Raw genomic sequence first — 13,499 nt, forward strand, 5'->3', positions numbered from 1 at the left:
AATCCTTTCATAAGAAGAAAGTTATTGAATCTTTCTTTACATTGAAAACTTTTCTTTAATTTTGTCAAATTGTTCAAAAGTACTTATATTATGCTGAATAGTTGGTTGACGATATTGATTAGTTTTGAATTTTAACATCTTTTGAAATTCTTGTTGCATTTGCAAAAACTCGGTAAATTGTTTGGCGTTCATTTTGAGGCTATGAAGGTTCGTTGATATTGATACAATTACCTTTGAAAATATTTATATACTTAAAAAACAACACTACAATTATGAATGAATGTTATGATTTAAACAGTTTGAATTTGATTAGTATAAGTAAATTTGTTGATACTGTGAACATGCAAACAAACCTGCAGAGCACCCACACTTATGTTAATTGTTACGTACACAAGTTTTTCTTTTTCTCTTCATCATCACTTGTTATTTCTCTATTAAATAAGTACACACACACACACACACACACACACACACACACAGTTTCAAATTGTAGGAACAATATTTATTAATGAGAACATAATGATAATAATATTGTAAGAACTGTCCACATCATCACTTCAATCCTTGATTCGATAGTCTGTTTAAATTGATATCTCGAACATTGAGGTACAACACATGCCTTCTGTGATACTTAAAAGATCTAGTTGTTACTTAAATTAAAATCAAGTATGTTGTTTTTGTTCACTTGGTTTTTTAAGTAATTCCTAGTAATCTAGTAAAACCAAATTGATAATGAGCTTAGTTGAAACTAGATTAATTTGCACAAAACCCAGTAGTTATTTATAAAATATTCTAGTTTTAGCAACTACTACTTTTTATTCACTTCACCCAATATCTGAAACTTATTGTAACTTGAAATTTAGTGTAGACTATAATTATGTATTTGTATGAAACCATACAAATACATAATTACCTCGAATACCTCTGAATCTTTTCCATTCCTTAGAGCAAAATAGGATATAAAGGGGTTTTATATCTAATTCATATTCTGAAAGTGCTAAAATAAATGTTAACTTTTTAATGGATATATTGCCGAGGTCATAAACAGGAAACTGCTAATCACTGATGTCTTATTGCCTTTGCAAAGGATGGGTACGTCAGGTAATGTGATACACACACACACACACACACACACACACACACACACACACACACACACATACACACACACACACATACACACACACACACACGAGTATTTATTATCTTATGACCATATAGGATAACTTTAGTTAGTCCATTATCAAAGTCTCTTCGATGGGACTTTTTGGGCCTTGCGATCCTTCCAGTACTTTCTCATACACTCTGATCTTTGTGCCCTTTCTAGTATTGAAAGTGTTCATGTTGATGAGGGTTTTTCTTGTGAGCATTTTTATTCTTGATTTTCTTGTTTAATTTTATATTATCTGTGGTGGCTTCTGGGATAAGGCTGATTTCGTTCAGATCTTCTCTTATTACTTTGATCCATTTGCATCCAGTCTTGGTGTTTTTCGAGTTGAGATTTTACTTACTAGCTGTTTCAGAAGTCTTGAATTTGGCATCTCCTCTTGATGTGTATGAAGAATCATAGTCTCTTACGCATGGTATAGTGGTGGGTTCTAACTCTGTACCCAACTTTGTTGGGTACAATCCATCCATCACTGTCCATCTTTCTGGTACTGTTTATTGATGCAGGTTCTTACAGTTCATTTTTTTTTCTTTCTTGAGTTTGTCTTGTTCGTTCAGGTGGAAGAATGCTTCTGCTGCATAAGTGGCTTCTGGTTTTATAACTGCATTGTAGTGTCTTATTTTTGCATTTATTGATGGACATTTTTTATTGTTAGTATACCAGGTTAATTTTTGAGCTTTAGCTGGTTTGTTTCTTATTTGGATTGAGGTTTTTTTGTTTAGGTTGTTCTCCAAGGTATTTAAATTGGGTTACTATTTTGATTTTATTACCACTTTGTTAACTTCTTTTAATCTTGTTGGTTTTTGGGGCATAATTCTGTCTTCTTGAATGATATTTTGAGGCTAATTTTATTTTCAATGTTTTGAAGTTCTAATATCTATGATTTAGCTTCATCGATGTTTGCTAGCAGTGCCAAGTTGTCGGCAAAAACAAGATAGTTTGTTTTGATTTTTTATCCTATTTTTACTTTTGGGAGGCATTTTTTGAGCCGTTCCCTCATTACCATTTCTCTAGAGGGGAGTAGAATAGTAGCGGTGAATCCTGTTTTGAAAGCTCGCTTTTGAATTTTACCTTTGACTTAGTGTTTGTGAGGGTCAGTTTTATCATGACTATTAATTTGGTATGTAGTCCGAGGTGTCATAGAATTTTTAGTAGGGATTCTCTGTGGATCCAGTCATAAACTTTCTTGAAAAACACAAATGTTATCACCATGTCTCTTGTTTCTCTTCCTGTTGTAATCCATTATTAGCTTTAGACTCATGATCTAGTCTGGACAGCTCCTCTAGGGTCTCAAACCTCCTTGGTATTCTAGTTCCTTCTCAAGTTGTGAACCGAGCCTGTTGAGAATGATTCGCGGAAAAATTTTATATGTTATGTCTAAGAGTGAGATTCCCCTGTAATTTTTAGGGCTCTGTTTTGTCTCCTTTTTTCTGTAGCAGAAGGATAAGGGCTGTCGTCCAGTTTTCTGGTAGTTCTTTTTTGATTCAGACGTTGGCAATCTATTGATGAAGGGCAATTTTTGCTGATCTTCTGCATGTTTCTAGATCTCTACAAAATGATCTGCTGCTGCTTTGTAATTTTCACCCAGTACTTGTTAGACTACTTTTATTGTGGGAGGGTTGATGTTTTCTGGTGGTATTGTTATTGGGATGTTGGTGTTGAAGTTTAGGAATTCTATTGGTTCTTCGCAATTAAGGGAGTTTGTTAAAATATTTTGCTAGGATTTTTATTTTCATTCTTTGTTATAGTAGGATTTGGGGGGTTCATATTTTTGGAGCTGATTTAAGGTTTGTAGTAGTATCACAACTCTAACTGAGGTGTGATTTGATGATAAATGAAGCTGTAAAGATAGTTTAGATTTAGTTCACTGGACAAATTTCTCTTATTTGTTCCAAATATATACAGGCTTACCTCGTGGAGGCTCAGTCTGACTTTTTTAAAAGTTATTTTGGAAAGAGTTATAAAGTCTGATCATTACAATATGTAATATTTAGGCATAATTGTTTAGGATATATGTATATAAAACTAATAATGTATTTTTCTTTTAGACTGTAGATCTCTCTGTACTGAATCTTCATCTGGTAGATCTTGAACTTTGTACTACTGCATTCGTTGCTCATCGTACGAAGAAGTACAGTGTGCCATCAAAGTTAATTGAGGAAATTGATGATGCTCCTCCATCACCTCCTAGATGTCCAGCTGGAAAAATAAAAATTCACGTTAAAGTTGCTACAAATCCAACAACACAGGTAGTTTATTTATGAGAGCTTATTTTTAAGTGTGTTATTTATCACTGTTTTTAATGTATTATACTAGTTATCCAACAAAGAACTACACGGTATTAAATTAAATCTACTTTATTATATTTAGAATGTCGTCTAATCTTTTTTATTATTTTTACCTCTTAATGTAACTCAATATGAGCACCATTTATAACCCTATAGACATCAAAAAGTGGTAATCCACATCATTCCTCACTCTGGCAAACTTGTCTACAGGAATCACTTCCATGGATGTTGCCTATTTATTGGTGCAAGGGATCAAGTGACAGGATCTTTCCTTTGTATACAGTTCTTTTATTTATTTCCAAAATAAGAAATACACCTCCTTCAAATCAGGATTTTGTGGTGGTCAAGATGTGAGAGCTTGTCCATCACACTGTCTTTTGAGACCCTGCAATATAAACTGTAACTAACAATATGAACTGAAAGCTTTGAACTTTGTTGAAAAGAAACGTCAAATTCTTTCTGTATTTTCACACTTGTTTTAGGGGCCTACCTGGTGAGCGTTCCCTCAAAATGCTTCTTGTTTCCAAAAACTTTGTCATTTACATATGCTTTTGTCATTTGGAGAATTTGTGTGAAGTTACTGATTTTGTTTCTGAAAACCACATACACTGTGTTTTCTTTTGTGGTGACGCTGGTATTGTTACCCGAGCTCATAACAACTTGACCTATGCAACAGTCTATTACAGATGTTGTCTAACTGAGAATGTGTAAACTAAAACTTAACTGTTGTTGCTGTAAGATTATGCATATAACAATTGAGTGCTGCAAATTAAAACTATATTTCTTCTTACTCGGAGTTCTTTCCTGGGCATCCATTATTATTACTGATAACTTTTTACTCAGAAAAATTTCTGTGTAACTGCTGTTGTTGTGGCTGATAGTCTCTATATACTGATTATAAGAAAAAAAGAATTTACAGTAAATTAACTTAAAACTAAATGTTCTAGGCAAATTTTACAGCTATAAAGGCCGTCTCTTACATTCCAACCACCAAAATCTTCTATCCTACCAACTTCCCTCCTCTGAGAACTCCTTCTTTCCATCGCTTCCATCACTAGACATTCACTGCTTTGGAGGTCATCCACGTTTCTATACTTTTCCATTCTCTGAACATGCCCCATTGTAGTCTTACCTCTAAAACATCAATCACAGTGCTGGTTGCCCCAATTCTTCTTCTGATTCTGATATTAACACAAATTTAGAAATATTAGAAATTAATCAAAATAACAAAAAAAATTAAATATATTAGAAAAATATTAAATATATAAATATAAACACAATTCCAATTTCATAAACCGTCAGACAGTGTTTGAGGAAGTCATGTCTTTCAAAAACAGCAACAGATAGCAGCACTCTTAATAAATTAATACGCAATTTTCATTATAGAATTACAGTATTGTAATAAACAGTACACCATGTGCGTGATTTATTTTTGCATTTTTAATATCTTTTATTTTACATTCAATTTAATTAAATGAATTCAATCATGACTGAGAATGCAGGATCCTGCGAAAGTACTCTCATAATAAAATTAAGGTAAGGTATGTATTATCTCAATATTCTGCACTAGGTGGTTTATGTTAATTGAATTTAATATAAAATCCGCAACTGTTGATGTCCATTTTGGATTGGTAGCGTCTTGTCCTTTCAGCTGTAGGTTTGAAAGCCGGTTAGGCATGGCATTTTCATACACTACAAAATTTCCATTTCATATTTCCAAACACAAACTTTGAGCTTATAAGGTGAATTAATAAAAAAAATTATCAAATATTTTTATAAAAATATATTCAAACAAAGCATCACTGATAAAATATTATAAATGAAAAAATAACATAAATATTATTAAAGTAGTATTATAACCTCAATCATGACTGAGGATCTGGGATCCTGCAAAAGTACTTTTATGATAAAATTAAGATAAGATATGAATTATTGCAATATTCTGTACTAGGTGGTTTATATTAATATAATATAAAATATAATTTAACTGTACAGAGGAATAATATGAGTCTTAAAAAGATTAATTTCACTAATATATATATATATATATATATATATATAAATAAATATATTTAGGCTGAGTAGAGGTAACAACTGTAAATTGTGTTCTTTCTTTCTTATTGGGCTATTTATTTCCCAAATAGAGTTAAAAATATTGTTTAATCATTTTATTTTACTGACTAGATTAAAGGTTGTATAAATGGGAAACTATAATCTTCATTTTTATTCATGTCTGCTTTCTTGAAAAGTTCATTAATTTTCACATTTTTCTTTCTCTGATTATTTTCTTGCACTGCCCAAAAAAACTTTTTCAGGACTTTTTTGTAGGCTGTCAGCTTTTTCTACTTCTTTTAACTTTGTGTCCGTGTTTGTACTATATAAACTACACATTCTTCATTCAGACCTTTCAAAGAATTCTTGTGCTGAAGATTTTTTTAAGGCATAGGAGTAACATTGCCAGATCTAACAAGCAATTGTGCCACTTCCTTCCTTTCTTCCTAGTATAGCTTAGTATTTGGAATTTACATTTCGTCTGATATATTTAGAATCTGATTAATTATTTTTCTGTATTTCTCTCCCCCAAGATTTTCTATAACACATCTCTTTGTAAATATCCAAAATCAATAGTGCAGCTTACTTCATTGTAAAAATAATCTCTATTACTGAAAAAAAATTAATTTAATGCAATTCTGATTGTCTGTACACTTGATTTCACTTGAATGTAAAATCCCCATCATGTCTTTTAGATTTTCTTCAATGCATAATAACTTCTTTTGTATTAATGTGTATAGAAATGCTTTACATGAACCAGTTGCCACAAAGCATTCATCTGTAAATTTCAAGTTTTCTCTGCTTGTAAATATTTTGTTTAGATACTGAAAAAATGTATTCTTAAATTTTAAAATCATAGTTAAATGATTTTATAATGCAGTTACTAACAATGTTTTTGACAATACTTTCATGTAGGAAAAAATTGGATTGGCTATTCAAACTTGAATTTTATAATGAATGAAAATTGTAAAAAAAGGGTTAAGAAATAAGTAAAGGAAGAAAAACCAATTTAGAATTAAGTATAAATACAATGTACCTAACAGAGTATTGATTTCCTTTGCTAAAGTTTATAAAAACTTTTGAAAACTCTAAAGGTAAGCTGTGCTGTACTATAAAACTAAGTTGTTATTGCTTTATTTATTCTAAGTAAACATTCTAGATCTAACCACAGCTTTGAAACAGATGTAATGTAGACCACAGCTGGCATAGCTAGAGTCAGTGGGTAAAAGTCTTTGCACAACTGATATAAATGATAAATTTTTTTTTTCAGATGCCTAGTTTGGTGAGACCTGCTGCACCTCCTACAAATAACACTCAGAGACCACAGATTGTGAGAACAGATACTTCTAATGTAAGACTTGCTTCTACCCCTCTAGTCAGAACATTAATTAGTCAAGGAGGTACGCAAGGTAATGAATATTTAAGTGATGTGATGTTTGTGTTTATTAAAGGTTCATTTTTATATTAAGTACATAGCATGGTAGTACGTATCATTAGTTTAATTACACAGTTTAGTACATAAACCTACTTGTAAATAGTGAAGAACTTTATTGTAATAAGTTGTATTGGTATACAAAATACAAGGTTGAATCCACTTATTTGCAGTGTGTTTGCACTTGTTTGTATGTAACATTGTTGTTTCTGTATGCAGATGTTGTGTGTTGTTTCATACTTTTTTATTGATGTGAGATAAATAACCCAGTTCTACTCTTGTAATGTTAACCATGGTTGCTTTGCTTTATGTTTGCACCAAAGTAGTGCAATGTTCAGTAATCTGTTTTCTGTGGTGTGATGGATATCAGGGAGTCTAAATCTATCAAAGGGTTACCACAATAGGAGAACAGAGTTTTACCATCTATGTATGGATTGAAAAATTTTAAATGTTACACAAGTGTGAAGCAAGCACAAAGAAGGATCCAGATGGAGTCTATGGTTACAAACAACAGTTGAGCACATAAATGTCATGATTCTAAAAGGAACGAGTGACATTGAAATGGTGGATGGTCTACAAATTAGTAACCATGGTTCTTGCTATGAAATCACCAGTAGGATTAATTTTCAAAGTTTGTGCGTGGTGGGTTCCAAAAAACTCAAGATGTTGCACAAACAAATTCGTATTAATGTATGAAATTTGGCCCACTATGATAATGAAGTGATTCTTTCTTGGAGAGAATCATTACTGTGATGAAACATGGTCATCTACTGTTTTGAGCTAGAGAATAAAAGGCAGAATATAGAGTGGAAACATCCACAGACATCATCTATCAGGAAATGTTCAACAGGTAACAAGAGTATTTTATGTATCTTGGGTCCCAAGGGTTAGAACAACATTTTCAAAGAGGCTCATCATTGAACAGTGCTCGTTTATAGTGGAATGATTTATTGAGAAGCTGAAGTCTGCAGTTGAAGTAAACACTGATGAAAACTATCAAAAGTCATTGTTTTGTTACATGACAAATGGCAGCAGTATATCTGCTTACTGCTGCCCTTTCTGTTGAAACCTTTCTGAAAGTCAAGTTTGAGGTTTAGGGGCTCACTCTTTATATAGTTCTAATCTCATTCCTTCAGGGGTCACTTGTTTGGTCCACAAAAAAAAGAAGTTGTCAATTAACTTCTGATCATGAACTGAAAGAATTTGTAACATTTAGGGTAAGTAGTGATATGACTGAAGGAAGAGGAAGTCATGAATTAGTTATTGCTCTACCAAAAATATTTTTTCTTCAGGGTATAAAGAAGCTTATCAACAGCAGCAGAAGTGTTTTAAAAAGCAGGGGAACAATGTTGAAAAATGTCTTTAAGTTTTTTATTAATTTTTTATTTTCTTAATTAGAAATAAACTAGTGTAAACATTTTTTAAATTGTTTCTAGTACAGTGATAGATAATATTTTTAAAGTTTCCAGACACGGTAAAGCAAACTATGTCCCAAACTTAACATTTATTATTATTTTTTTAAATACATATTTACTTATGAACGTAAAATTAAAAATGAGTATGATAAAAGTAATTGTAAAATAACTAATGAAATAATAATCTTATTGCCTTAATTATTAAAAAGAATATCAATGAATATCAAGTGTGATCTGTGTGGTATCTAAAAATCATTCATGATAGTTGCATTGAGATTATTTGAGCAATAGAACATTTAAAACTAAATTTAATGATCATTTCAACTGTTAAAAAAATAAAAATTGACAACCTGTCCTGGAGCTCTCCCCACTTTCTCTTACTATCTAGTATTTCACTCCAGTTAGCGCTCCTTTTTTTGGCCAGCTTCTTTCTACATGAGAGGATGTCCTCATGACAACACCCCCTTCTCCTGGCCCTAATACAGCACCTTCTTACCTCCACTACCTGAGCAGTCTACCAGTATATATTCTTTCTTTTCAGGCTTCTATGGTCTAGCGACTCTTCTGTTGTCTTTGATAGCACCTTCATTAGGTAGCTGGGGGAGACGTTTTCCAGATGACCAAGGTGTTCTTTCACCAACTTCTTAAACCTAACTAGACCCTTTTTCAAACATAATCTCCTGTTGTCAGCCGCCACACTATTAAGACCCACCGTCCCCAATCTCAAACCAAACAAAGAAATGGTCGCTCAAAGACTCCTCTTCAGTGAGCACCTCCCATCTCCATGACCCCTCTGCCAACCTCAGCGAGACAAACGTAACATCCACAAGTGAGCATCCCATTTACCCTCACCAGGGTAGGCACTGTCATATTATTGAGCACCAACAATCCCAACTCGGCTATATACTCCTCCAGAATCTGCCCTGTATGGTCTGTGACATGTCCTCCCCATGTCATGTTCTTTGCGTTAAGATCACCACCCACAACTACATCCTTTTGAAAAGTGTGAATCACACTGGCCAGATCCTCTAAGCATTTTTCATAAGAGTTCAGCGAAATATAAACAGAAAAGATCACAACGTCTGAAAGCTCAACCTATACGAATCCATTACTCTCACTGGTGGTTAGGATTGGCACACTGCTCCCATAAACCGCTGCACTCCTCAGCCCATCCACTGTCTAGCTGTCTTCCTCCATCTTCCTCAAATTAGGCTACGACACACAAAAGGTTTGCTCCCTTCCGCCTTCCCAATTCCAGGAGTGCGTCATGTGATGCCACGCTCCTATTCGTGTTTAACTCTTACCACAAAGGGCGCTATCAATCCGATGCCCAGTTCCACCACACCTCAAACATTTTGCTATGACCTTGTACCCTTTGGCCTGGTGCTCTTCCTCACCACAGTTATGACACAAGGCTGACTTGTCAGGGCCACTGCATCTGGCTGCCATGTGCCCCACCTCGAAGCACCTGTAGCACCGTGGCTCCTCTGTACTCAGGAACACCCTGTATAGTAGATCCATCTCACATGAATTCTTCTGGCTGCTATCGCAATTGCCGACACTGCTGACACGCAGCTGTGGTTCTCTTCGTGCCACCAAAGACTGAACGTAACCCTCATATCCTCCATTTTTCTATTGTCACCAATGACCTTGCTGATGAAGTTAAGAACCCCTACTTCTGTCTCTTCCTCCTCAAGATCCTTAATGATAATGAGGCCTCTCCTATGCGACCCACTTGTGATACTCAACACCCTCTAGTTTATTCAACATCTTCTTTTGAACCTCTACAGCTTCTTTGTTGACTCTCATTTTCATATGCAAGGATTCCCCACTACCTCTCCTGATGGACAGTATGTCCCCAATCTCTTCCTTGGTCATACCATTTTTTACTTTTTTGAGGAAGTCCACATACGTAGCTCCCTCCGCCGTAATCACAATTGTACTGCTGGGCTCAGTCAGCTGCTGCGGCCATTACTCGCCGCCCCGTTCGCTATCACTTCGTCCAGATACACAGCCCTATTACCACCACTCCTACCATGATACTCTAGCATTTTCTTAAGAAGTATGCCTACCTTTTTTGCCACTGAGCCATATCTAACCTCGGTATTAATCTCCTGCATTTTCTTTACAGCTCTGTGTAAGCCCTCTGCAACTACTTTCTCCCCAGCCCTAGTGTCCACTACCACCATGTACACCCTGCCCTATCAACAATTCTGCTAGGCGTTGTTTCACTACCAACTGACCCCTCTTCAGCTTAGACTGCCTCACCAGCCTACGCATGGTGACAACCCTGTCCAAAAGTTTCCTACCATAGCTTTTCCTGCCATCCTCCGCTAAGTTGTATGTGGCTAAAATATCACCACTGACCTCAAAGATGGACCCCTTTACCTCCTCACAATTTTTAAACCACTCCCCTGACTACCTCCTGAAAACCAGGTCCAGGACTTCCTTGTCTGGCACACCTTCTTGTATCTGTGACAACAGCTCTCTGTTGATGGCTCTCGTAGTTTATGTGGCTGCATCTTTCAACGGTTCACCACTACTGTGTACCCCTGTGAGACTGGGATGTGATAATGCGTACAGCTCTTTCATTACAATTTCCACATCCCTCGCTCTCTCACTGACCAGATCTGCACACTCTTTTATTTCTTTTTGGTGTTTGTGCACAGAGACAAAGTCTGTCAGTCTGGCAATGGCCTCTAGAAGGTGGTCCATATCCGTTCCTTCTGTGAGAGATCCCCTTCACTGTTAGTTTCAATGACCTCCACCTTCCTCTTGGGGGTCCTTACCACTGTATCGTCAATGTTTAGCTGTTAGATCCATCATAATTGATGCTGGCGATGACCTAGGCGACCTAGCTGTCTTTCGACTTCGTTGAGAAGGAGACTCTATTTTTCCTTCTTCTGGCGAACGCAATTTAGACAACTGAATTAAAAATAAAATAAATTCAATATACTTCAATTCAAATCACTTAAATTAATTGTAATAGCTTTATCAACAAAGCTATAAAAGTGTCTTATTAAGCTATGATAAGCACCTGTCTTCAGTTTTGAGTAATTAAATTAAAATTAAATTACCTCTAACTGCTCTATGTTATCAACTCAGTGTTCAATATTATCAACGTAGATAACAAATTCCAATTCTTAGAAATAAAATTCTAATTGTTCACTGTACAACACACGCATAACTAAACACACACACACACACACACACACACACACACACACACACACACACACACACACACACACACACAAACACAAACACAAACACCAACACCAGATACCAAACAAATTCAAACCTTATTGCCTACTGGCAATAAAGCTATACAAAAAAAAAACCCTTAAGAAAAAGGTTGTTCGGAATCCAAAATCTTCAAAACTATACAACATGACCAATAGTAAACCATCGTACTTGCCAAATGTCCAGCCCAATAGAAAAAACCACAAAACCAGTCCAAAAACACAATCAAAACCTTAAAGCGATAAAGACACGTCCTCTCGTAACAAGAACTCCCATTCTACTCTGAGCATTTGTCTTGCGTTCTCAAAACATAACGCCATTTTTTTTTTAAACTTTAGATTCACATATAAAATTTGGTTTATGAACACTCCAACATTTTTTGTGGATTTCAGCAGTAGATTTATTTTTGTGCCATTAAGAAATTTATTACTGTTGGAACTTCATTTTGCAGGACTGTGTACTTAAACCCTCATTTCAGTTCAGTTATTTATGGCAAATATGACTATTATTATTGCCAATAGACCCGTTACATATATATGGGAAGTGTGCTGTCAGTTTCCAAAGTATAAATTGGTGGCAATTCCTTAAAATACATGTTTGTTCGACAACTATCATTTAAAATTAAGAAATAATAGTTTTATCAGTCATCTTATGATCATGATGTAATGAATTTTTAAAAATGTTGACAGTGCTTGCTTGATTTATTTTTTTTAAACATTATTGAATCTTGACTGATTTATTATCTTTGTATTGAGAAAAATCCCTTGAATTAACTATGTATAAAAATGTATAAAAAAAATTGTTTCTATACAAGTTAAATCTGATGAGAAAAACAGTGTACAAATTTTTTACAAAAAATTCAAAATTTGCAACAAATGATAAAAAGTTTTTTTTACAAAATGTATTGTTTGAATTTTTACAGATGATATTCATGACTTAGTCAGCTATTTCAGAATTGTAATTAATATAAAAATAATATACTAATGATAGTATTGTTGTTTTTTGATTGTTTACAGGTTTAACTCTTAGAGTTCCTAGTAGTGCTGCAACATTGCAAGGTTTGCAGGGTTATTCAGTTCAATTAGTACAACATCAGGGTACTGTTAAAGGTGAGCTGTATTTTCCTATTTGTTTTTATTGATTTAATGTAATTATAGATTTGGTTAAATTTATGGCTTGTCAAGGTATATAGAGATGTGTTATTGGTGTTGCATTCATGAATTTTATGCTATTTTATCAATTTGCGCTAATAATTTTTTGTTAGAAAGCTATAAAATTATTGCTAAGAAATGTTTATTAAATAGCTTCATAGTTAAACAGAATTAGAATGATTTAAGTACTAGATAATGACCCTTTCTAGTTACAATGCCTTTGGGTATTCAAATTTTAACCTGCAAGGGATCTATTTACACCCATAACTACTTATAGATTTAACTAGTTATAGATCTTATCTATAACTAGTTTATTTATAGTTAGATTACATTTTTATAGTTACACTGCAGATAATTATTAAAGGTAATTTATTATTTATTACAGGTTATTTAATTATATGATGATTATTATTATAGGTGTGGAAGCCTCCTTTCACACCTTGTCCAACATATGAAAACAGCAATTTAAAAAAATTGATCTCATTTGGGGTCTACAATGCTGAATCTGTAATGAAGCCTGTGTATTATAATTTTTACAGGTTTTAATAGCAGAGATCTGAGAAGTCATTAAAAAAAAAAAAGACAACCAAGTTGTATTACTTTCCTGTCCTATAGGGGAAAAGTGATACATGAAAACAATTTGCCGTGGATTTTTTTTCGGGGTGCAGTCATTTATGATGAATTATTATTATATGTTTAAATAAACCAAAACAATTCAAAAAATTGGTAATTGCTTTCAGCTTCCCACCT

General features: G+C 34.0%; 1 protein-coding gene across 3 annotated transcripts in view; it reads left to right on the forward strand.

Moving 5' to 3' along the window:
- Positions 1 to 13,499, forward strand: part of dom (domino helicase) — a 209,334-nt gene that overhangs the window by 70,960 nt on the left and 124,875 nt on the right. For all 3 annotated transcript variants that reach the window (XM_075364173.1, XM_075364174.1, XM_075364175.1), the window contains 3 exons: positions 3,217 to 3,417; positions 6,779 to 6,917; positions 12,615 to 12,707. In XM_075364173.1, coding sequence (XP_075220288.1) covers positions 3,217 to 3,417; positions 6,779 to 6,917; positions 12,615 to 12,707 — 433 coding nt within the window. The remainder of the gene's footprint in view (positions 1 to 3,216; positions 3,418 to 6,778; positions 6,918 to 12,614; positions 12,708 to 13,499) is intronic.

Source organism: Lycorma delicatula, chromosome 4, assembly GCF_047948215.1.
Source record: "Lycorma delicatula isolate Av1 chromosome 4, ASM4794821v1, whole genome shotgun sequence".
NCBI lineage: Eukaryota > Metazoa > Arthropoda > Insecta > Hemiptera > Fulgoridae > Lycorma > Lycorma delicatula.